Genomic DNA, 24462 nt, shown 5'->3' on the forward strand with positions numbered 1-24462 from the left:
TGAGTTTTAGCCAATCAAAGCACTTTATTGCACTGTATAGTGTGACGGTGAGCCAATAGCAGGCTCTTATAAAAGTGTCATTTAATCTTTTTATCATGTGTACAAAACAAGTCACACACACTTGTACCGTACAAAATCAACACTATTTACATACAATATACACACACACACACGCACACACACACCATGCAGTCTCTCTCCCATCCAGCGCTGAACACACAGAACGAGTCCTCCGGCTTTCTGATGGGATCTTCCTTCTTATCGAACATCCTCCACCTCACACACACACACATGCACACACACACGCACGCGCACACACAGGGACTGAAACATGACCGCTACGCTGCTACCCACAAACCCAAACTGCTATGTTAGCCGAACAAGCGCTAAGCAAACGTCTGATATGCATAAAGTTTCTCTTTTCTTCTGATAAAAAGTCGACAAAAGACGATGAGACGAGAAAAAAAGACGCAGAAGAAGAAGGATGAGATGATGTCATCAGGGATGTAAACAAACGATTTTTTTTTTTTACTTCTTACAGCGCCGATGACTCCCATGATGTCACAATAACGTCCCCTATTTAAGGAGTAACCTGTTATATTTCAGTTAAATATTTATCTGTAGTCATATTTATTCTCTCTTTATTTAAGGAAACTCTGGAGGCAGTGCACATACGGTGGTAACTGTACCACAGAGCCCAGAGGACCTTCTTCACTGAGGATTCATGTCGAAAACAACTGAAACAAAACTGTTTGCTGAGATTTTTCATGCTGAAAGTCAGATTAATCACTGCTATCATTTTTATTCTCCTACAGTGACTTCAATGTCCACATAGAGACAGAAACAGGAAATATTATCTGGGGAAATAATGTCCAAGATGGCGTCCTCCAGATAAAGATCGAGGGGGCCGAACAATATGATGCAGTCGTTTGCTTTGCTTCTTAACTTTAAAAGTAGAGAAAAGTTTTCAGCATTTTTATGAGTTTGTTTGGCTTAAAAGGACAAAAATTAAAGGGAAGTTTGGTGTGAGCGTAACATTTAATTGTGTAAGTGAATCCTGCAGGTTTCAGAGGTTTTCCAGCCGGATAATTTGATAGCTTACTCTGTTTTTACAACCAAACATCAGTCAGAAAAAACTGGTTTTTACGATTGTTTCTGTGCTAAAAGGAGAGTTTATAAAGTCTTGTTTCATGAGCCTGAATCCTGCAGTGAAGAACGTCCTTTATTGCTACAATATGAGCTTCTCATGTAAACTTTGTCTGCGTCCCTTTCGGCCCGGCAGCCTCCAGATGTTTCTGCAGTTAAAAAGTGTTTACATGCGCTTTGATTCTGATGCGACAGATGTTTCGTCCTCCTCGCCGACACATTTCTTCAATGAATGCAAACAAACTGCACGAACACCCTGAGGCTGCTGAGTCGTTAGCTCCCGTCGATTCCCCATAAACTCCCTTTAAATAACAATATTCACTCTTCTCTATATTCACACAGTGCACTTTGCTCGATGAGATGCTTTGGGGAAGAATTTTAGTCAAGTAAGTGAAAGATTTGAACATAATGATTATTATGTTTGTTAAAGTTTGCAGCATCATTACATTAACTGAACTTTACTGATAAACATTGCACTTATGTTTGTTTAGTTTGCTTTAAAACGCTTCAGAAAGATCCGCGAAACCTGTCAGCTACATTTAGAAAATCTGAATCAACGTGATTTTTCTCAGGAAGACGACAGATCGGTCGTCGGATCTGAATTTGTATAAACCACAGACTGTATGTAAGGAGTGGATGAAGCCAGTTGGAACCTGCATTCTTTCTAATGGCCAGCAGGGGGCGTCACTGGTCGCTTTTTCACCTCAGTTAACATTTTCCCGATGAGTTCATGGTCTCAATCTCTAGTTTCAAGTCTTCTTCGGTACAGCATGATGTTCACTTAGAGTCAAACAGATGCTACACAAGGTTTGGTTAGTATGATTTAGGGTGTAGCTACCTGGTGATTGACAGCAAGCTGAAAAATGTCCAGTTAAAAAGACACCCTGAGGAGTCTGCCGCTCACTTTTTGGAAGGTACGTTTTGTCTTCTTAGCTAGTGAAATTTAGCCTGGGTTGCAACTTGCTAAACAAGCTAGTGCTAGCTAATTATTTAGCATCTTCTTAAAGAGGGAGTATTATGCTGATTTCAAGCTTCTGCAAACTCCTCATGTTTCTCACACTGGTGCTCTGTGCAGGCCCTCATACAGCCTGAAACGACTCAGTCAGCTCTGTCCCTTTAAGAAACCCCGCCCCTAAAAGCCAGCTGGCCTGCTAGCCGACGCCTGCTGAGCCTGCACTTTGTGACATCACAAAGTGCAGTGTGAAACCTGGCGTTCACAGAAGCCTGCAGCCTGAGCCGAGCAGCCTGGGGATTACTCCAACATACTTTTACCTGCAGATCTGAAACTTCACCCAAGTTTAGTCTGAACATCCAACATTGTAACATCATATATGTGTTAAAATGTGAAACAGCATAACACCCCCTCTTTAAGCTCTAGCTTTAAACTGCGGCCAAACTTCTTACACACAGTCTGCGGCATAAAGGACTCCAACTCAAGAAAGCTACGATCAAACTGTCAAAGGAGGCAGCGCTGATCAAATACAGATCAAATGTTTTTTAGAAACGTATTTTAGTGTTTTATAAAGTTTGTGACCATTTTTTCCCGCATGAAAACAGACGGTGAGAACCAAACGTGCAGGACGGAGGCGGTTGAAACACACATAGTTTTTTTTTTGGTTGTTTTCAGTGTTTCTGTGGTTTAAACGTGTTAAACCGTTAAAGTGTTTCTAGTCTCCATAAAAATGTTTCTTATTTGTTCTTCTAAGGATAAAATCTGCCGCGTGACTCACATTAAAACTATGTAAAAACGTCCCCGTCGCACATGAACACAGACAGGTGAACACACTCACAGACAGAGACACACACTCTTCACACACGTACAGGGTGCAGGTGGAGAGAGCTGCATATAGGGGCTACTACACCTCATTGTGTTTTAGGTACCTCTCCATATAGATTATTATGTCTATGTACAATATTTATATTTTTACAATTATCTGGCTGCCCCTGTTCTAATTGAAGTAAAACCACAGATCTGGATTTTTTGGATTCGACCAGTAAAACACGATGACAGTTTTTTTCTCGCTCTACTTTTACCTCCTAAAACGTCTGAGAAGCGACACGCGGTGTGACGAGCGGAGCCGCTGCCCCGTACACAGTGTTCCCCTAAGGCTTTCTACAGTGACGAGCTCCTGGTGACGGTCACGAGATTGAACGGGGTGTAAAAATGATCATACCACCACTGAGCAATCAATCAACCAATCATCCGACCGGCACAACACGACTTTAAAGAAAACAGACGACTTACACCGTACGCAGGTTCAAAAATACAGTACATCTTGATTTGGGGAAATAAATGAACAACAACGGCGATATGCACGGCATACACACGCATGCTAGCTCCCTCGCTCTCTCTCTCACACACACACACACACACACACATTAACACGCACGCACACTCAGGCTACATGTTGTAGGCCACGTAGATGGGGTCTAGCTGGTCTTGTAAGAAGCCGTCGCGGAGGTGCATGCGCTGTTTCTCGCCGCGGGAGTTGATGGGGATGACGCCGATGTCGGTCACGACGACCACGCCCACGATCAGGTAGTGCTCCTCCAGCACCGCCTTGGTCACCATGGGAACCAGGTCCAGGGCCTCCTGCTCGGAGCCCTCCAGCTCCACCACCACCACCAGCAGGTTGGTCCAGGGGAAGACCGCGCTGAGGAGGAGGGGGAGGGGGACACGTTTAGTTTATTCTTACATCATGTTTTCTTTTGTTAAAGCTGCAGACAGTGATTTTCTGGGCCACCAGGGGGCAGCAGAGCTACACAGCAAGATTCAAACACATCTGATGAACGTTTACACACATCTGTTTAGCTGCTACATGTCCCACTTTCCTCTGCAGCTAGATGCTAACTGTGTGCTAAGAAGCAGGTTGTGTACCTGCTGCTGTTCAACTGTGAAAGTAAGAACAGTCTGCTGTTACTCATTTCAAACATGGTGGTATCAAACCGACTCCTACCACTCCATGATGCTCTTGTGGGCGCGGATTACGGAGGTCTCGATGTCGATGGGATGGTACCTCATTCCCCTCAGCTCCATGGCCTCCTCCAGAGCTCCCACCACGAACAAAGCGTCGTGTCTCTCTGATTCACAGAAACAGACGCAGAGAGGACACGTTGGTTTTTATGAAGCAGGAGGAGAAGAAAACATAAAACTCAGAGAGGAAACTAACCTCCGTTAGCGTCGGTGAGCTCGGTGCGGCGGAGGAAGCCCAGGTATCCTGTCCGGGCCCAGACCGTCTGAGTGTCTCCGAAGCTGAGTCTGGAGTTAAAGTGATCGGACTGCAGGACCTCCTCGCCGTAGCCGCTGTAGTAACCGCTGCCGTTATGAGCGCTGTGCACCCAGATCTGCAGGAGCAACACAACAGAGACTCAATGAGCTAAAGAGAAAGAGAGAACGCTTTTGAACGAGCAGTGTGAATATTTATGAGCCGCACGATTTCATTGAATCTATTTAAAATTTTAATAAAGAAAAAAGGCAGGAAAGGACAGAAGGTTTCAGAGAGGAGAAAGGAGTGACTTTGAATTACAGCTACAAAAAAAGTCAGGGGAGTGATGGAAGGACGGAGAGAACAAAGTAGAAAGAGTGATCATTAAAGAGAGACAGAGACAGGTAAGATTAAAAAGACAGATGAATAAAGGTGACGGAAAAGCTGAAAACAAAAGTAAGAGAACAGAAAAGTAAATAAAGACTAAAAAGAAAGAAAAGAAAGAAAAGACACACAGCGCTGTTCCACCCTGCCGGCTCCGCTGTTTACACAGACGCCGTTTCACCTCTGTTACTTCCTCCAATGCCAGCTCAGAGGCGGAACGACTTCGCCCCACCATTCTGCCTCCGTGCGTTTTACACAGAAGACGTAACGTAACAAAGGTGTAATAATCACACCTTGAACTGGCAGCGTATAAGGGGCGACAGAGAGCAAAGAAAAACAAAAGAAAACAAACAAACAGAAAGGAAATAAAGAAGAAGACAGAAAAACTATGAAAGAAAAAGAGGATTTAAAGGTAGAGAAAAGAATAGTAAGACAAAAAGAGACGGATGCTAAAGACAGAGAGAAAAGGAAATTAAACAAAAAGTGAACGCAAGGCAAAGAAAAGAAAGAAAAGACACAAAAAAAAAGCAAGTTAAAAGAAAAATAATAAAAAAGAAAGAAAAGGAAACAGAAACAAACAGAAAAGCCTGGAGAAGAAGAAGACAAGAAAAAATGATGCAAAAAGAAAAAAACAAAACAAAAAAGAAAGGAAACAGAGACTTCAAATAAAAGAGAGGAACAGAAAAAGAAAAGAAAAACAAAAAACATTGAGCTAAAAGGAAAACAATAAAAAGGACAGAAAAGGAAAACAACAGAAAAGCGATGGAAATGATAAAGAAGAAGAAGAAGAAATGGAGAGATAAGAAAAGGAAGAAACAGAAAAAAATACGACAGAAACAAAAAACAAAACAAAAAGAAATGAAACAGAGACTTAAAGAAAGGAGAGAAAGAGAGGAAGAAAAGAAAAACCAAAAATATTCAGAGAGACAAAAGAAAAACAATAAACAGAAACAAAACAAACAGAAAAGCTTTGGATAAGAAAGAAATACATGAAGACAACTTGGAAAAAGGAAGAAACAAAAGTAAAGAGACAGAAAATAAAAGAGAGGGAGAGAGGAAAAGAAGAGAAAAGAAGGTGAGAAGGATGAAAAGGAGGAAATAAAAGAATGGACCCACCTCTCCCAGGTGTGAGTCTCCCAGCGGCCCTTTGGTCTCTGGGTTCGCGATGATGATACGAACTCCAGGTAGGATCTGAAAACACACACACACACACACACACACACACATACACACACACACACATACACACACACACACACACACACACACACACACACACACACACACACACACACAAAGCTTACTTCACACGTCATCTCGTGCTCAGAAACAGCTGGATGTTGTGCTCACACGTTAAATCCTCCACATACACAACAAACACTCTGTTCATGAGGCGTTCAAAGACAGCACGGACTGACGGGTAAACAGGCGTTTTTCCTGTCCTCCTCCTACATACAGTGAGTCAAAATAAACAGCGGGCTGATCGATGACCAGAAACATGACGTTCTCTCTTCGTGTCAGTGTGGGGGAAGAGGACACACGAACGTGTCATCAGGCTGCAGGGAAACATCCGTCTCTTTAATGTTGCTTCATGCAGGCTGAACTTAGAGGCAGAGGAACAGTGAGCTTCATGCTAATGATAGCTAACACGCTTACAATGACAACGCTAATAAGCAAATAATCAGCAGGCATGTTTGCCCATAGATGGACGACATGACAGCTCCCTAAAAGTGAAGCCAAACCCTCTCTGTCGCCCCCTGCTGACTGGCTGCAGTATAGCTCAAGTACACGTCAAACACATTGTTCTCAAACATTATAGTTAGTTAGTTCTTATCATGCTGATTTATGTCACAGTGTTCATTTTTCTGACAAGTTTACTTTTAATTAGTTATTTGATGCTGTAAAAAGGGGGTGTGGCCTCGTGATTGACAGTTCTGTTGACAAATGGGGCACCTGCAGCGTTCTGTTCCCGAGTAGCAGAGTAGAGGAGGAACGGCGAGAGGAGACGTAAGTAACACTAACACTACAGTCAGTGAACTTTCCATCAGCGTGAATATCTGCTTCAGACCGACACAAGAAGCTGTTCTGCTGCAGACTGAGCCCACCTGAGGGCTCCAACACGCCAAGGACACCTGAGGGCTCCAACACGCCAAGGACACCTGAGGGCTCCAACACGCCAAGGACACCTGAGGGCTCCGACACGCCAAGGACACAAGGTAAAGGTGTGTTTTTGGTAAAGGAGGTCAATGCTGCGGCTCCACCAGCCGATCTCTATTGCACACGCTCTGCATACAGATGCACAACGAGCGTTATGATCACCTCGAAAGCAAAGGATGTTTTCTGGAAGCTTCCGGAAGGTCTATCTAAAACATTGTTCCTTTAAAAAGTTGTACTTCCACACTGATAACTTCAGGTCAGAAATGTTCTCCTGTTCTGACAAAGTTTTATAACACACAGTCTCCTCTCTTCTCCCTCAGGTCGGCTGTTTTATATTTAGACATTGCGCGCTGCTCTCAGCTCTCCCGCTGACCTCGCTGATGGAGTTCAGTTAGTTGCTAAGAGATCTGTAATGAAACTGAAATAAGAGCTGCTAAACGATCAGACGAGTGCAGTGTAATTTGCTCCTGGATTAAAGCAGCAGATTTGAAGGGCCGCAGGAGGACTCTGAGTTTAGTGAAGGATCACTTCACTGCTTTGCTGCAAAAGAAGATGAATTTTTTATAAAACATTTGAGGATATTTCGTGTCCTTTTCAGAAGACAGAATTCAGTTTTAACTTTTTCTTATCTCAGTGTCTGCATCTTATTTTAATTTCATTCTTTGAAAAGTATAATTAAGTTTTGATTAATTCTTTGATTCTCTTTTCTGCTGCGTCACCGTCTGACGAACGCTCCGGAGACAGGGTTAGTAACCAGTGAAGATGTTACGGTGGTTCGGTCTTTATTGTATCTGTTACTCATTCAGTCTGTTTATCAAACTCGGCCAACAAATTTGGAACGATGTTCGAGCGCTGCTCGGGCGGAGGTGGGCGGAGTTTGTAGCTGAGATGACGAGGAGTCACAGAAGTTACCGATGGAGCATAGCATCGCGCCGGAGAGGGGGCGGAGATTAGCATGTCAAAACGGGTTTTGTGTTCCCATCAATGCCGATCGGAGCCGAGGAGATAATTACCGGGTCTACTGCAGAGTCATGTGACCCGTCTGAACCTTTCACACTAAGCAACATAGCCGAGTGTTAGCGGGTTTTTTGACCAGTGGGAAAGCGGCTTTAAAGTAATTGCATTGCATGAGTCAGGACGACGATATATCGCCGTATCGATATTTTGTCCCACCCCTACTGAGTACTAACTACAATGTGCAAAACAAACTAAGAAGTTCTCCTTCATTGTCCTCTTCACCTTTCTGTAAAAGCAGGAGTGTAAATATCTGTTTTGTTTTGGATCAGTCAAAAGTAAAAGATCGTTTTCAGTTAGAATTATGAGCCCTAAAAGCGTTTCTTACTTTAACAACAGTACAGGGACAAAAAGTAGGGATGCACGATATTATCGGCACGTTATCGGCATCGGCAGATATGTCATTTCTCTGCGGATATTTGCCTAAATGCTCGATGACTCCCTAAAAAGCCTCACGTAATGCTACGACATTAATACGCACGCAACAAGCCTCTTCCGTCAAGCGTGAAGAAGGGTATCAAAAACGGCAAAAAGAGTTGGAAAATATCAGCATATGGGCAAAGACTGTTGTAGAGACGACCGAAATGAACAGAAACAAAATGAAAAAACTGCAAAAACACAGTAAAATGTGTCTTTTTTAAAGCGCTCTATAAATAAACAGGTGAATAAATCGACTGCCTGTGGGCGAGTCATAAACTGCAGGTTATGATATCTTCTTTCTTCAGGTTAGAATATTCTCTGTGCCGTTTTCTCTAAAACATAAGCGATGTATCTTTAGAGAATAAAGCAGTTGTCTCATCTGAATTGTAAAGTTCTCTGGAGTCAAAGTAGAAAGTGTGCCGGTCGTGTCTGAAATGTTTGTTCTCGACGCCCCCGCTCGGTCTAACTTCTCCTCTCGCTGCAGCGATGTACTTCACGCTGTGACAGGATACTGTGACATCACTGCTGGCTGTTTTCAGGTCGACAGGATGAATGTGATGTGATCCTTCCTGCACCCACATATCCTCAGACAGACAGGCAGGACGGACGCCTCGGGGCTCGTCATGGACTCCAAACCTGCTGTCTGCTTTGACTCACTGGATGTGGGAGGACGCGCAGCCCGGAGCAGAAATAGTCCCGTCTTCAATCTGCTGCCATCTTAGTGCATCTCAATCTTCCTTTCGTTGCATCGCTCTTAAAAGCCTCTTTGGAAAACTCAGAGTGTAATTTAAAGATTACTGTTTGTAATTTTCAATCTCCTCAATCATATCTGGTAGAAACCTTTCAGATGGGCCTCTGAGGGAGAGAAATCTGATTAGAAGGACGTCTGTGCAGTTTAATTTATCTGCTTTTGGCTTTTTGACAAACAAACTGTGTGGGTAGGTACCAGATCTGCTCCTGCTCCTGCAGTTATAGAACACATTTGTACATCAGGATTGTCTTCATGCCTGAGAGAGAAAGGATGCTCGTGCTGCTACCGCATTTTAAATGTGCATCGCTTGTGTGGAAACAAAGAAAAACTCAAATGTATTTCACCACTTAATAATTAGATCTGACCACGAGGTGGGAACAAGAAGATATATTTTCACTTATTTTCACCTTCTTGTTTACAAAATAAAAACCTTAAAGGGACAGAACTTGCGTAAATTTGTCGTTTAAGCTTTGATTATTGGTTTTACTGCAGCAGTGCTTTAATGCCCGGCACAGAAATAAAAAATACTCCAGCACACAGACGGCTCTCTGCAACTACAGTTCAACGCAAAGTCTGGAGCTCTGCCTTAGATACACAACAACATCCATCCATCCATTATCTATACAGCTTATCCTGTTCAGGGTGGTGGGAGGGGTGGAGCCTATCCCAGCTGTCATTGGGCGAGAGGCGGGGTTACAACAGCCTGATCACCAGACAATCACAGGGCTGACACATAAGCTGTGTCCCAATCCACGGGCTGCATTCACAGCCTGCGTAGACGTTAAAGCCGAACTGAAATGAGACGGTCCGGTCTACCCTTGCATCACCAAACGCCGCTCCTGTCACCTAGCAACAGGTAGCTAGCGGGCTAACTAGCTAGCATAACTAACGTTGAGTAAGTTAACCTAAAGATAATTTGTTTCAAGGGCCCTTTTGTTTTCTAAAACATGTGTAATGCAGCTGTTTGATTGAGTTGAAACCAAAAACATTTACATTTTAAAGTGTATTCCTCGGACGCGTGAAAGTCCGCCTGGAAAGGATGCACCTGATGGATTCTTTGCAGCCCGGGAAACAGACTTAAAAACCTTCTAGCTGTGAGGCGACAGCGCTGACCATAACCATACATATACATATGACCGATTCAGGGCGCAGGTTTAGCTCAGCTGGTAGAGCTGGCGCCTCATGTATAAAGCAAAGTCCTCGATGCAGCGGCTGCAGGTTTGACTCCTGTCGCAGCCCCTTTGCTGCATGTCATCCCTCCCTCTCTTCTCCACATACTTCCTGTCTATCTGCAGCTTTCCTTTCAGTGAAGGCAAAAAAACAATCTCACCTTGCCAGACTCCATCAGCGGCAGACTGTGAGGAGAGCCTCTCTCCACCAAACGGACCCTGAAACACACGAATGTCTCAGTTTTTACAGAAACAAGGAGGGAAATTTCAAAATAAAAGCCCTCAGGAGAGACTGCGGTACCTGTCGTGACGCAGCGCTCTCATGTCCACGTACACAGTCGTCGGGTCCGGGCCTGAAGTGCCCTGCAGCCAATCACAACACAGACACGGTTAAAGGAAAGCTGCACCACTTTTTAGATTATTGATATCAGTGATGAAGCTTTGAACACAAGGACGATGAAAACTCAAAGTCTTATGAGGATGTGTTTCATTGCATCATTTAACATCTGCCATGTTTCTGTGCCTCTGCGTGCAGCAGCTGTTCACCTGCAGGCAGATGGCCAGGTTGACTCTGCAGCCGAAGGCCGTGCTGACGGATCGAGGGTGAAGGCCGAGGTCTTTGAAGAGCTTGGAGAAGGAGTGAGTGAGCGACATCCTGGGCCTCTCCTCCGCCACCACCACGCAGGCCCGGACCCGGGACAGATCCAGACCCCGAGCCTGGACGAGAGGCGGGATAAAAATTTTATTAGATGGACGACTGAGAGGCTTTTTATGTCTGTTGTGTTTTATTCTTCTCTCTTTTCTGGCTTCAGTTTTAAGGGGAGGTCTTTGTTTAAGCTCTGAGCTCCGTAACTCAGGTTCAGTTAACTCTTCGTTTACTTTATTAGTTAACTAACTTCCATCCTGTTCAGCTGCTGCATCCAAAAACACTGAATAAAGTCTTCTTAAGGCGGCTCAGCACTGAACTCTGCTCCTATTGATTCTTAATAAGTTAGAAACTTCTGTCGCTGTAGAAAAGACAAACGGAGGTTTTCGTTAGTGAAGGAACGAATTAGATAAAGGTTAAAATCAGACTGATCAATGTGAGTGACAGAATTACAGAGGTGTGTGTGAAAAAACCCAGTAATTAAAGACTCAGCACACTCGTACTTTTCACTCTGAGTTTGGCCTTTCAGTCTCCATGGAGACTTAAAGATAGAAAATCACTAAAATTAACTCTGCAGCTTCCATCAGTGACCAATCAGAGGCGTCGCTGACTTCAGCCTCAGGCTGAGCAGACAGAGACAGAGTGTGAGTTCATTACTGCTGATCTTCTGTGGAGCACGACTCGAGTTAGTGAGACACACTCAGAGTCTGTCGTTCCCCACATCCACCAGCGTCTGTGTTCAGTTCATGGGACGTTATTTTACCTCTTAAGAGCCCTTAACTAAAACGCTTTGTGTGTTCTTGTGACCACCGCATCTGAAAAACCGTCAAGACTAAACGAGGGAGACTGATAACGCAATACAAAAAGTGCACGGCACAGTGATTTTGTTTTTGTATTAACTGTGTGGGCAATGTTTGAACAGATGTACCTGCACCGCATTATTACGATGCAAAAGAGACACGAAGAGTGGAAGAGAAGTGTGTCTGAAAACGGCCTCCGAGAGATTTATAATCCATTTCTGATTAAAGCGCCTGTGAGGAGTTCTTCACTGGTTATGAAACTGAAATTAATTCTGAAGTCTCTATATGAGCAAACCACACCAGAGACAACAGTGATTATTTCTATATAGTTATTTTTAATGCCTGAAGCTGCTGGCGGGGGGGGGCAGGTGTCACATGAAGCGATTAACTGCACGCTGCCTTTGTTTACATTTTACAGGGCAGAAATTTAAAGAGTGATACATGTGTTAAAGAAAGCAGGAGGAGGTTTGTTGTTAAAAACCACTTCATACAAAATCAGCAAAGAGAGAAGAGGGCGGCTTTGTCCACAGGGGGCGCTAAAGTCAACACAAACCGAAAGTTCCTCACAGCAGCTTTAAAGTGATAATCTCAAAGATCTCAGTTTCGTTCTCTTTGGCGCCACTTAGTGGCGATAAACGGTAATTCCCCAGATATTCAGACAGTGCTGCATGTGTGACGTCCACGGTCGGCTCCGGTTGTAACTCTTGATTTTCCTGGCTGACGGTCGCTTTCCTTTTCAGACTGTTTGCTTCATCTGAGCGTCGAGTTTGTTTCTTTTTCTTTGGATTTTCACTTCTTTTTGAAGTTGTATCTGTAGTCATCCATCTTTTCTTTGTTTGTTAAGCCATAGTAGATTACTGTTTACTCGCAACACTTGCAGAGAGCGGAAAAGCAGCCGCTTAGCTCCGCCTACCCTCTCTGGCAGACCAACCGCTGCTGGCTGATGGGAAACGCGTCACTAACTGGGCGCCGCTTGTGATTTCTTCCGCTAATGTCGCCACAGACACCCGGTCTGTAATAATACTATATACTGCAAATGCAAAGGCAATCAGTGGGCTCAGTCACCATTGTGTTACCTCATTCAGCGACCGATGGAGACTTAACATTTATTCAAATGAAAATCTTCCAGATTATCACTTTAAGAGCAAAACAATCGTACAAAATAATCAGGAATGTAACTTTTTTAACTGTTTTAATAAATAAGATGCGTCACAGCTCCTGGAAAAGTTCCTCTGGTTTAAATTTTCACAAATCAAAAAATGATCTGCAACATCAGACGATGTGACATTTAAACATGAAGACTTAATATCTTCATGGGTTCCTGCAGACTGAAGAAGGCAAACGAGTCCCTGAAAACTTCCTGTGGTTAAAATGGTTTAAATAACTTAAAAACACGTCACAAATATTCGTCTCAGCGACGGTGAATCAGTGTCCTGCTGACCTTGAGCGCCTCGGTCTGCAGGCCGAGTCCTTTGGTGCACAGCTCCATGACGCTGTAGGAGCAGAAGGTGTCTCGCACCCTCAGCTGGCTGACGGCCAGCAGCCACAGCGCCGGGTTGGACTCCAGCTCCACCGGGGGGATGAGGATGGACTGGTGGCCTGAATACACACTGCACAAAACACACTTTCTTTAAAGACCTTTTTTATGGTAACATCCAACACAAGCTTTTATACGTCTTGTTTAGCTTTGATGTATTTGATATTAAAACAATGAGGTCTTAATGTGAGTGACTGTTGCTTTAAAGTCACTGAGGTGACGACATATTCTCACATGCAGGTGATTTGCAGTTAGCTTTATTTATAAGACGCTCAGCAGCAGAAAGCTGCTCTCGCCAAGTTTAAAATTTACGAGCTGCAGATTTAAAACCGAGCAGAGCTGAAGTCTGAACCAGAGCCAGCAGATTTAAAGACAGAGGAGCTTCACAGATCAATACTACACAACTGTTACGCTCTGTTCTTGTTATTAAAGGAAGCCAGACAACTCTGTGATATCAATCATAATCTGAGTACGACATGTTCTGAGCTGTCTGGGCTGAATTAGACAGATCAATGCAGTCACTCCCTCTCTAGTGGTAACTTTCTTGGTTAGTGTTTATAACAAATATTAATAATTAAAAGACGAGTTTAATGTTGTGTGAGTAAACGGAGACGCAAACCTGCAGAGACACCAGAGGACGAAGCCGAGGCCGCAGTACGGATCCAGACAGATGGCCACTTCTCTGGACGGGTACAGCTCACACTGCAGCTTCACCGACCGGCAGAAGGCGCCAACTGCATTATGGGACATCTGGAGGGAGGGAGGGAAGGACAGAGAGACGCAACAAGACGCACACAAGACGAACAAGGAACAAGGTAGAAGGACAGACTGTTAATCTAAGAGTAAAACTTCCAGACTTATGAGAGGAACGTGACGCAGTGCTGTTTGGTTAATGCAAGAAAAATGTTATGACTATAACTTCTGTTCCCTGAAGGAGGAACGAGGTACAGCTTATATAATAAGAGCGTGATACTGGATGTGTTGTTGCTCTGCTCTCATATCATGCCTCCTTCCTTCCCTCTAAAACAAAACAAGCAAAGAATAAGTGGAAGGAGGAGGAAAGAGTGTGCGGCCGACTGAACAAGAGCCTGTTAGCGGTTTGCTCATGCGGTGAGGATTAGCGCAGAGCTGACCTGAACTCCGGCCAGCATGCCGGTCGTGGACACACTGAAGTCCAGATAGGCCAGACCGTCAGGGTTGGTGGGCTTATAGAGAGCTGGAGGCTTCTTCTTTGGCAGGTCATCTGCAACACACACACACACACACACACACACACACACACACACACACACACACAATACACACACACGCACACACACAGACATATGCTTTATAACGCTCAAGAGGACAGTCTGTTGAGTTGCATCCATTTCAGAAACACTGACCTCAAGTTGAACCCACAATGCAACTTTAACAGCTTGTGAGCAGTCAGTGATTTAAAACGTGCGGCTGCAGCGAGTTTTTTTTACACGGCTGAAACTTTATTTCACCGTCAATAAAAAGCAAACATAGCTGGATGTTTTTTTATGATCCTAAAGCGACAAATGAGTTCAAACTTCATGTTTATCTTCATAAAATGAATGTTTACTGCGATTTACAACCATCTAATATCAAGATTAAACAGACCTGACACCTAACAATAATAACAGTTACATTACAGGGACTCCTTCCACCTGGACGTGGAGGTGCAACAAACACCAGAGATGTCAAACAGACAGAGGAAGTGCTCAAAGTGCAGTAACAATCATCTACACATGCAGGAAGCAGCTGTGACAAAATCGCTGCTATTTTAAAGACGGCGCGCGAGTGCTAACACACAAAGTCAGTGCAGGTGTTCTGGAGCGTGCAGGTGCTTCTGTTTGTAAGAAGTGGGAGTGGCCACTGTGACATCCCCCACTGGTTTGTGGTCTACGGTTACGAAGCAGTTTTGGTCGACGCCCTCTTTGTTTTTTGGTGCCAGAAGTGACCATATTTGGAAAAGAGAATCGAGGGTTATCAGCTAATTCTATGCTAATGGCATGCTAATTTCAGCTTGCACAAAAACAGGCTTCAAACTAAATCTACTACCAGAAAATGAACAGCTGACTTTTCAGTCTTTTACTATAACCAAACACTGAACGAGACCTTTTATAGGTTCCTGTAGAAGAAACCTGTCATTAACAGGTAGCCACACCCCAAAGCAGCCCCTGCTCTCTGGTGTGTCTGACTCTAAACGGGACAATAACTGACTAAATGAACATCATGCCGTGTTGAAGAAGACTTGAAACTAGAGATTGAGACAAGTTACTAACTAGGAAAATGTTTACTGAGGTTGTAACACTTAGAAGTATACGCTATATGCCATCCAATCAGTGCTCTTTCTGCAACCAGAGGCGTCGCCCCCTGGTGGCCATTATAAGAAGGCATGTTTTAGGCACGTCTGACTTGTTCTCACTTGCACACACTTCTATACAGTCTACGCTTGGCCTGAACATCTGGAGGGGTTTGGTTAAAAGGATACCCTGTGTACTTTATGAGTCCTGTTGGGGTTTTCTTTGTAAACAGTTTGATGCTAAATCTGAAGACGGTTTCACGCTAATTCTTGCAGCAGTAACACACAAAGAAACGGAGCAATCTGCCTTTAAAATGCAGCAAAGAAAAGCACAGCTAGAAGCAATACTGACTTTTGTATATATTAAAAACCTTTCTGTAATTTAAAGATTGGGGTTGAGATTTAAGGTCAAGGTGGGGTTCCATAAGGATAGTAGAACATGCTTCCGTGTGTGTTTGTGTGAAAAGCTGCCGTACCCGTGTCGAGGACAGGCGGCCAGTTCCTGATGTCCACAGTGGCCGTGGCCTCCTTTGAGCGGAGCAGCTTACAGATGACCGCCGTGGTCATCACACAGGCCGAGTGACTGACCTGCAGAGAGAGAGAGAGAGAGAGAGAGAGCGCGAGGGGGGAGGATCTTTAGGTTCTTTGATGATTTAATGGTTTTATTTAATCTGATTATTTTCCCTGCTCTTCTTTTCTGCAAGGTCAGCGACACAGCAACAGGCCTGGAGCTAGCAGATGTATTTTTAATGTTTTAAACAAGGAAACAAAAGAATTAAGACGTCTTTATATAAACAATCGTTTGTCATTAAGGTTTAAAGTCCATGAAAGGATTTGGGAAGTTGTGCAAGAGATTGAAAAAGACGTACGTACATGGAGGAAAATAGAAACTAAACTTGAGCAATTAAACTGAAGATTAAAAGGCAGGAAGCACACACACAAAAACAACCTTCAATGGAAAAGTTAAAAACCAAAAAGTGTCATTAATAATAAATTCTCAGACCTCCACGATCATCTTGACGGTGGGCAGGGTGGTGGAGATGTTCTGGGGGTGAGGCGGTCGCACCGTGATGGGGACACAGCCGGCGTACAGGCAGCCGTAGAAGGCTGCGATCAGGTCGATACCTGCACCACACACACACACACACACACACACACACACAGAGGCATGGAGGATCAGTGTAGTTGTCTCACATGTTATGAATCCTTGAACTCTGTGAGTAAAGGATTCATCGTGTCTGACCTGGTGGGTAGACCAGAGCCACGTGGTCTCCTTCCTGCAGTCCTGCTCTCTCCATCAGCAGAGCCGCCACTCGCTCGGCCCTCTTATGGAGCTGCAGGCAGGTGAGGGAGCTGGACACCGCCCCCTGGAGGGAGGGAGGAACGGGAAAGATGCATTTTAAAGTTATGAACTTTGTTTCACCCGGTTTAATGTCACTCAATAGTTGCACGATTACATCGTCTGCTGCAAATACTGACGCATGCTTCCTTTGATCAGCATGGTTTCTTTCATGGTTCCATCATTTCTCAAAGTAATATTATAACATTTTAGTCCAATTTAATACATATTTCTGATTTACTAAAACTGTAAGACTGTCTTCTTACAATACAACATCTAGGACAGCGTGTTAGGGCCATTTTAAGAGCAAAGGCAGGGGGGTTCATTATCCGGAAAACACTCAGAAATATCAAAATTAAAGACACAAGTTTATGAGAAAAAACCTTCGGACAAGACGGGGAAACTTCTTCGTTTTTAAGCAAATGTATGAGATTATAATCTCAGAGAATATCCAAGTTTTTATCTTGAATGAATGACTTTAAAATCTTCTTTTAAATGTATGTTCACAAACATCTTATCAGACTCCGATTATAGGAAACAATTAAGCTGGTTAAAAAATGATAGTAATTGTGCTGCAGCGTATCGAACCAGAGGAGAGCAGGGGGACACTTCTGGACTCTTCTGGAGTATAAAGTGTAAGTGTGTCTGGAGGTGTGTGTTGTTACCCGTGAGCTGAGCAGGGTGTAGAGGACGTGGTCCGGAGTGGTCTGAGCTCTCCACTGCAAAACCTCCGACAGGAACAGGAACTGAGGAACACAATCAGAGCTGATTGACACATGGGAGTTGGTTTGTGCAATCTGTGTGTGCATGTAAAGAACAACAGATGCTTTTTATGCAACTTCCCTCGTTTGATTTTCAAGCTGTGAAAGAGCCCAATTAAACGCCCAAACTTTTAAGAAGTGAAACAGACTTCACTCAAACTTAAATTCACTGAGATTTAAGCAGCATGAAGCAGGTTTAAAGGAGCCATAAAACACCGTGTTTCACTGAGAGTGAGAGTCTTTTAAAACTGCACTAAAGCAGTAAAAGTTCAGCTGAGGCTGGAATGAGGTGATGCATGTATGAATAAAACTTTTATCCATCATATCATTCAACGCTGCTGACAGAGCATGGCTTTTTCACTGCAGCAGCGCGTCTCCGTCTTCTATCAGGACATTAAAGGGCCTTAATCGATAGCACAGACTGTGAAGCAGGTAAGAATCGACCTGCTGATGCGTCAAACTGCTGCTGGAGAACGCATTTATGAGCGCTTTACAAAAACCTTTTCTTCATCCGGGAGAAGAAACAGCAAATTTGATTTAAATTGCGATGAAATCAGGCATCAAATACTTCCATCAAGGCACAGAGGACGCTTCAGAAGGTGTACTTACAATGTTTTCAGCGTGTGTGTGTGTGTGTGTGTGTGTGTGTGTGTGTGTGTGTCTCACCTGGTCGTTATCGTCAGTCTGTCCTAAATCTCTGCCGCTGGCCTGAGCGATCCTCTTTCCTGACACCAGATTCCCCACCATCACAGAGGCAGGTCCAATCTCTGCAACACACACACACACACACACGCGCACACACACATGACCACATCAACAAGTGTGTAAAAGTACTGAGCTACAAACCCGGTCCATGCACACACAACAACAACATGCTTCCATGTGTGCAAACTTCCTGTCTCCCACCTGGTTGTTTCTGGCGGGGTTTGGGCAGGTTGGTGACGCAGGTGTGGGGGCACATGAGGACGTTGCAGGGGTGCAGCCCCCCCTCCAGGTACAGCTGCTTGATCTCTGACAGGTGGATGCCGCCCAGAGGAGTCTTGGGCAGAGTGTTGGCGGGGACCAGAGCGAGGCAGAACACGCCCACCCCGTGGATACTGTCAATGGCCTGCGAGAGAGGAGGGGAGGGCGGGGAGGACAGTCAGAGGACGGGGGATTATCTGATGATGAGGAATTACTGTGAAATTATGGCTTAACCTTTGTGTTTTCTTTACTTGACCTGCCGCCGTTAAACCTCTACAATAAAGCTGCTTTATTGAATTTTAGACCCCAAATCTGTTCTGCACGAAGAAACCACCTGTCAATCATCCGAACCTGTGTGAATATCTGGGTTTTCCTCTTCACAGTGCACAAAGACATCACCATCGGTTCTACTACAATACACCTGTCATACGTGTGTGTGTGATTTTATAACAGCAGAGTCAAAAGTGACCCTGAGACAATCTTGGTACCCTGGTGGTGTCCAGCTTTCATGGGGGTATAAACAAAGGAATAAAACGATATATAAACTCTAGGAAAGGGCGAGACTTTGGCGTCCCAGTTAGTGACGCGTTTTCCATCAGCCAGCAGTGGTTGGTCTGCCAGAGAGGGTAGGCGGAGCTAAGCGGCTGCTTTTCCGAACTGTGGTGTGTGAGAGGTGACGTACCTGCAGGACGCGGCTCATCCACTGGAAGCTGTCCTCCTCTGTGGAGTCGGGCCTCTGCTCGGCCACCACCACGATCCGCTCGTCCCTCAGCACGGTGACAGAGAACACCGCTATCCTGCAGGGACAGAGGAGGAAACATCACTCAGGACACCCTTCATTATTCATCTTAATGAACGGTGGATGATCCTGAGCGTCATACTCGCCCGACAAATACATTTACATGTCTATAAATGATTAGTGAGGAGGAGGAATGCAGCGGCTAGTGGACGACTTCTGCAGCTGAACATAAAGAAGACAAAGACCTCTGCAGCACCGAGCGTCCTCTGCTCTTTGTATCAACAGAGGGAGAGATGCCGAGATGTCTCACTTCTGCATTACTCACCTAATTATTGTCTGGATTATTATCTCTTTACATTTTCTCTGTAGATAACGCAGTAAACCTTTGCACACCGCCTCGGCATCACCGTGCACAATCCTGTACAAGCTTTACAGCTCTTTTCATACATTAAAGACAGCCTAGATTGTGCAGGCCTTCACTGCTCGCCGTGGAGAATCAGACACCTGAAACACAGGTGTGATGAAAAAGAATCACTGAGTGTTGGAAATGTTTGTCTGCTTTATTCACTGTCAGATGAAAAGCTCCACTGCAGAGGGATTAGAGCGTGTTTAATGCAGGTGTTTTCGACTCCCTCTACCTACTGCAATGTGCTTCTTATTGATGCTGCCTTATAGCCGAGCTGCAGCAGATGTAAACACGGGTTCAGCAGAGTGCAGGGTGTGTGTGTGAACAAGAGAGGGAGGATATTACAATCCGACTACAAACACTCTGCAGGTTTTATCAAAGCGTGTCCTAAACAAACAGTGGTACTCTGCCGCTGGAGGTAATAACACGTGAAGACGTGAATCACACAGGCAGACGCTTCGACTGAGGCAGAGCCCGGCCAGCAGAGCGCTCATTTCATCACAGCTGGACATATTTCATCCTAATTAAATAGATTTGATTAAAAAGATTCACTCTGAGTGGAAACCACAGACTGCATGAGAAGGGGACGTAGCCTTAAACCGCGATCTTTCTAACGGCCAGCAGGGGGCGACGCTTTTCACTTGATTACCTCAGTTTACATGTTCATAATTCTTTAACAGCCTGATGTTCAGTCAGGAAATGATGGTCCCATTAAGAGCAGTGTTGGGTAACATTACTGTTACTGCGTTACCACCTGAGAAAAGTGTTAGATTAAACCCTCTTTGTGCCTCGTTATATCGTCAGGACGGCGTCTTGCCTGCTGAACGTCTACCTTTGAATGTATCGACTCTCGAGCCTCGTCTACGACCCATAATCTGTAACTCTGCAGCCTGATAACAGGAATAAAAGACGCGGTTTAACAGCTCTTTATGATGCTAACAGTCTGACAGTGAACTGGGCAGAGGCGTACAGTATTAGGCACAGCTGTTTCCATGACAACAATACAACACAGGCTCTTAGTCCCACCAGTGTTGCAGAGCTGTGTTTAGCTGCAACTGCTTCTTCACGTTTGAAGTCGAGCTCTTCACAGCTGCAGGCACTTCTCCTCCAGACACAGCTTACATTTCACCGTCACGTTGTTCTCGTCCCTTTCACCCAAACATTCAGAATAATGTGAATATTTACACAAAGTAAACGCTGTCCTCTCTGACAGCTCGCTAGCTGAGTTAGCTAGCTAAGCACGCGCGCTGACACAGCTGTGTTTACCTCCTGCTTCTGAAACGGAAACAGAGCTTCAGGGAGTTTCTGTTTTTGTGGCGACAAAAGGAAAAGAGAAATACGGTGATTTATTTTCCAGTAACAGATGAAATGAAAAAGAAACTAAATAACAGATTACCTGTCTTGCAGAACTAATGTGTTACGTTGCTCGTTACAACCAAAAAGTAATCTGAGTACTCTAACGGATTACTTTGTTACGCCATACCCCCCACACAGATTAAGAGTAAAACATACGAGAAAGTCGAGTATACTTTAGGGCGTGGCTACCTGGTATTTGACTTGTAGCTACTAGTCACAATCTAAGGAAGGCCTCGTTCAGCTGCTCTAAAAGACACTGAGGACTTTTGCATCCCACTACTGAAGCAACTTGCTAACCCAACAAGCATTGCTAGCTGATATTTAAGCAATTGCTAACAGCTTGCTCTTCTACAACTCCACCCTCTCGCCCAAAAGTCCTCCCTTCTGGCTCCAAAAACAAGATGGCAACAGCCATGGTAGCTTCCTCATGGTAGTTTGCAAGCCAGTGGGTTTGTCCAGCTAATAGGAAACCCCGGGGTAGACCCAGAGGACGCCGGCGGGATCTGCCAGGAGGAGCTGGAATATGTTGCTGAGTTCAGGGACGTCTGGGCAGACTTGTTAAGCCTGCTGCCAACGTCGTCCGGGCCTCGTATCGGCTGCAGAAAATGCTTGGAGGGAAATGTCTGAGAATGCTGTTGTATTCTTTGTCATGACGCCTTTCGCTTGCTCTGTGTGCAACAAAATGAAAGCACATTCTTATATCATATTTGCAATTTATGCGTTTACAGCCAAAGTATTTCTCCAGGGTCTCATGCCAGCAGACCCGAGCTGGCCACTTTCTCTGCCTCTATATTCTTAGAAAACCCTGCAGAACACAGGACATTCACCGCCTGTGAATCAAACTTGCAACAAAGATCCATTTAATCAGGACACGTGTGAACAAAGGGATCGCTCCTGCGGTCTTTTATTGTTTCTACATGAGCTTGTTCTTTAAACGGCTCTGTGAGACATCATCAGACTCTGTCAGCTCAAAGATGAATTTCCTCCTCGGCGGTCGTGCACACATTTAAACCTCTCTCTATTACTGTTTCTGGATTCATCCACTATTGCTCTACTTTATTAGATTTATTACGAGCGGGTGGATTTCTCATTCATCATCATGACAGGACACGTGCCAGTGTTGGACATCTGGCTGCTTCCCGACTGCTGAAGGGAATGATTAAAAACTAGTGTGACTCCTGAACGCTCCCCCGGGAGAGAGGACAGTCTCTACACTCACCTGCCCCTGTAGACGAATTTCATTGGCTCCACCGCCAGCGCCGTGGCAACGATGTCGTCGGCGTTGTGCCTCCGCCCGCTCACCATGATGAGCCCGTCCATCTTGCCGGTGATGAAGACGAGGCCGCCGGGGCCGATGAAGCCCAGCAGGCCGGTCCGCACGAAGGCGTACTCGCTGACCAGCCCCCCGCTGGAGCTCACGGGGTACACCTGCAAACACGCAGGAGTTCAGCCGCAGAGTCGCCATGTTTTTAACTGTGTCACACGGCTGAAGTTTATTAAGAGGATGTTAGGAAGAAGCAGCGACTGCAGAGGCATCCACCTACAACCATTACTACAAGCTCAGAAAATGTGTCATTTCATTTCAAACAGCGTTAAAAAACAAGAAAAGAGACATGTGAGAAAGTTTTTAAATGGAGCCTCCCAGCGAAAGAATTCCAGGTGAGTGTACTTGTGTTAATAATAAAGGCTAATATTAGGAATACAGAGCCATTTAAAACAGACTTAACAGACACTACCAAGGGAAGCGGTAGTAACCTAGCAACAGTAAGCGCCGGTGAGAAGCGCTCTGAAACTGAGGCTGTGGGCGCTGACAGGGCAAAAAGCGTCGTTAGTGGACACAGGCCTTAAATTAGTAACATTTAAAAAGCGAAGGAGTTTAAGTGTCTCACGTCTTGCTCACAGTGAGGGTAAAATGGATCGTGAGATGGACAGGCGGATCGGTGCAGCTTCAGCAGTAATGCGATGTTGTACCGGACCGTCGTGGTGAAGAGGGAGCTGAGCCTGAAGGTAAAGCTTTCTGTTTACCAGTCGATCTACGTTCCAACCCTCACCTGTGGTCATGAGCTTTGAGTAGTGGCCGAAAGAATGAGATCATGGATACAAGTGGCTGAAAAGAGTTTCCTCTGCAGGGTGTCTGGGCTCAGCCTTAGACAGAGGGTAAGGAGCTCAGACATCCAGAGGGAGCTCGGAGTAGAGCCGCTTCTCCTTCTCATCAAAAGGAGCCAGTCGAGGTGGTTCTGATGAGGATGCCTCCTGGGCGCCTCCCTTTGGAGGTTTTCCCGGCACATCCAACTTGGAGGAGACCCCGGGGCAGACCCAGAGCTCGCCGGAGGGATTATATATCCCGTCTGGCCTGGGAACGCCTCGGGATCCCCCAGTAGGAGCTGGGAAATGTTGCTAGGGAGAGGGACGCCTGGGTCACCTGCTGACTCGGCCCCGGATAAGCAGTAGATAGTGGATGGAAACACAAACACACACACACACACACACACACACACACACACACAGTGCAGACTGCCTCACCTCAAAGGTGTTCTTGGTCATGCCGGTGAGGCCGTAGTAGGAGGTTCCGGTGGCGATGGAGCAGACGCAGAACTCACCGATCTCATCAGTCTGACAGAGCTGAGGGACGCCTTCTGGTTTCACCACACACACCAGGCCTGAGGGGGCGAGAGACAGAGACACACAGAGAGAGAGAGAGAGAGAGAGGGTAAACACGGGGTTAACAGCTTTAAAACGTCGTTATTTTCATGAATAAAGTCGTTATTTTTTAACACGGGAAACAAACGACCAGCATCCACTCCACATGCACCTGTTTATGTGAAGTTCTTCTGACCCACTTATGTGTGTAGTCAAGTTTGTGTCGACCCAAAACCAGGTTACCCCAGGAAGTAGGTTATAATAAAATATCTTAAGCAGGTAACTCTGGATTTAAGGAGAGTTAGAGACCCATTAGTGGTTTATAGTTTCTGTCTTTAAGTCTCATTTTCAGTCCGATTTGATTTGCTCCCCTGGTGTTACAGCGGGTGTAGTTCCCGTGCTGAACACTGGGTGGTGCGGGTTGACAGAAACAGGAAGTGAGTTTTGTGACGGTGACGTTTGATGAGCTGCAGCAGCCCGAGTGTTTGATCAGTAAGGTTTACACGCTCCCGTCTGCAGATTACTGCCTCCTTCATGGATTATAAGAGACACACATTCACTTCCTCGTGAGCCTTTTCAGCCGTTTTTAAAGCAAAAGGGTAAAAATATACAGAGAAAGAGATCTTATTTTGGATGCTAATGATGTTAAATGCTAACTTTAGCCTTATAATAAGATGTAAACAACCTTATTTTACTATTTAAAACAGGCTTTATTCG

General features: G+C 45.0%; 1 protein-coding gene across 1 annotated transcript in view; it reads right to left on the reverse strand.

Moving 5' to 3' along the window:
• The window catches only part of LOC138595643 (disco-interacting protein 2 homolog C-like), a 62677-nt gene continuing 38215 nt past the window's right edge, over positions 1–24462 (reverse strand). Inside the window, exons 20-38 of the mRNA XM_069666978.1 lie at positions 23629–23765; positions 22325–22533; positions 19287–19401; positions 18548–18749; positions 18308–18408; positions 17546–17626; positions 16785–16908; positions 16545–16666; positions 16018–16129; positions 14364–14473; positions 13850–13980; positions 13135–13303; positions 10794–10964; positions 10549–10610; positions 10409–10466; positions 5853–5927; positions 4317–4491; positions 4104–4227; positions 1–3800 (exon numbers count right to left, since the gene is read on the reverse strand). Of these exons, the coding sequence (XP_069523079.1) occupies positions 3548–3800; positions 4104–4227; positions 4317–4491; positions 5853–5927; positions 10409–10466; positions 10549–10610; positions 10794–10964; positions 13135–13303; positions 13850–13980; positions 14364–14473; positions 16018–16129; positions 16545–16666; positions 16785–16908; positions 17546–17626; positions 18308–18408; positions 18548–18749; positions 19287–19401; positions 22325–22533; positions 23629–23765 (2531 nt within the window). The 3' untranslated portion in view covers positions 1–3547. The remainder of the gene's footprint in view (positions 3801–4103; positions 4228–4316; positions 4492–5852; positions 5928–10408; positions 10467–10548; positions 10611–10793; positions 10965–13134; positions 13304–13849; positions 13981–14363; positions 14474–16017; positions 16130–16544; positions 16667–16784; positions 16909–17545; positions 17627–18307; positions 18409–18547; positions 18750–19286; positions 19402–22324; positions 22534–23628; positions 23766–24462) is intronic.

The sequence above is a fragment of the Semicossyphus pulcher genome, unplaced genomic scaffold, assembly GCF_022749685.1.
Source record: "Semicossyphus pulcher isolate SPU_LCO1_2020_fin unplaced genomic scaffold, fSemPul1.0.p SCAF_18, whole genome shotgun sequence".
NCBI classification, from domain to species: Eukaryota; Metazoa; Chordata; class Actinopteri; order Labriformes; family Labridae; genus Semicossyphus; species Semicossyphus pulcher.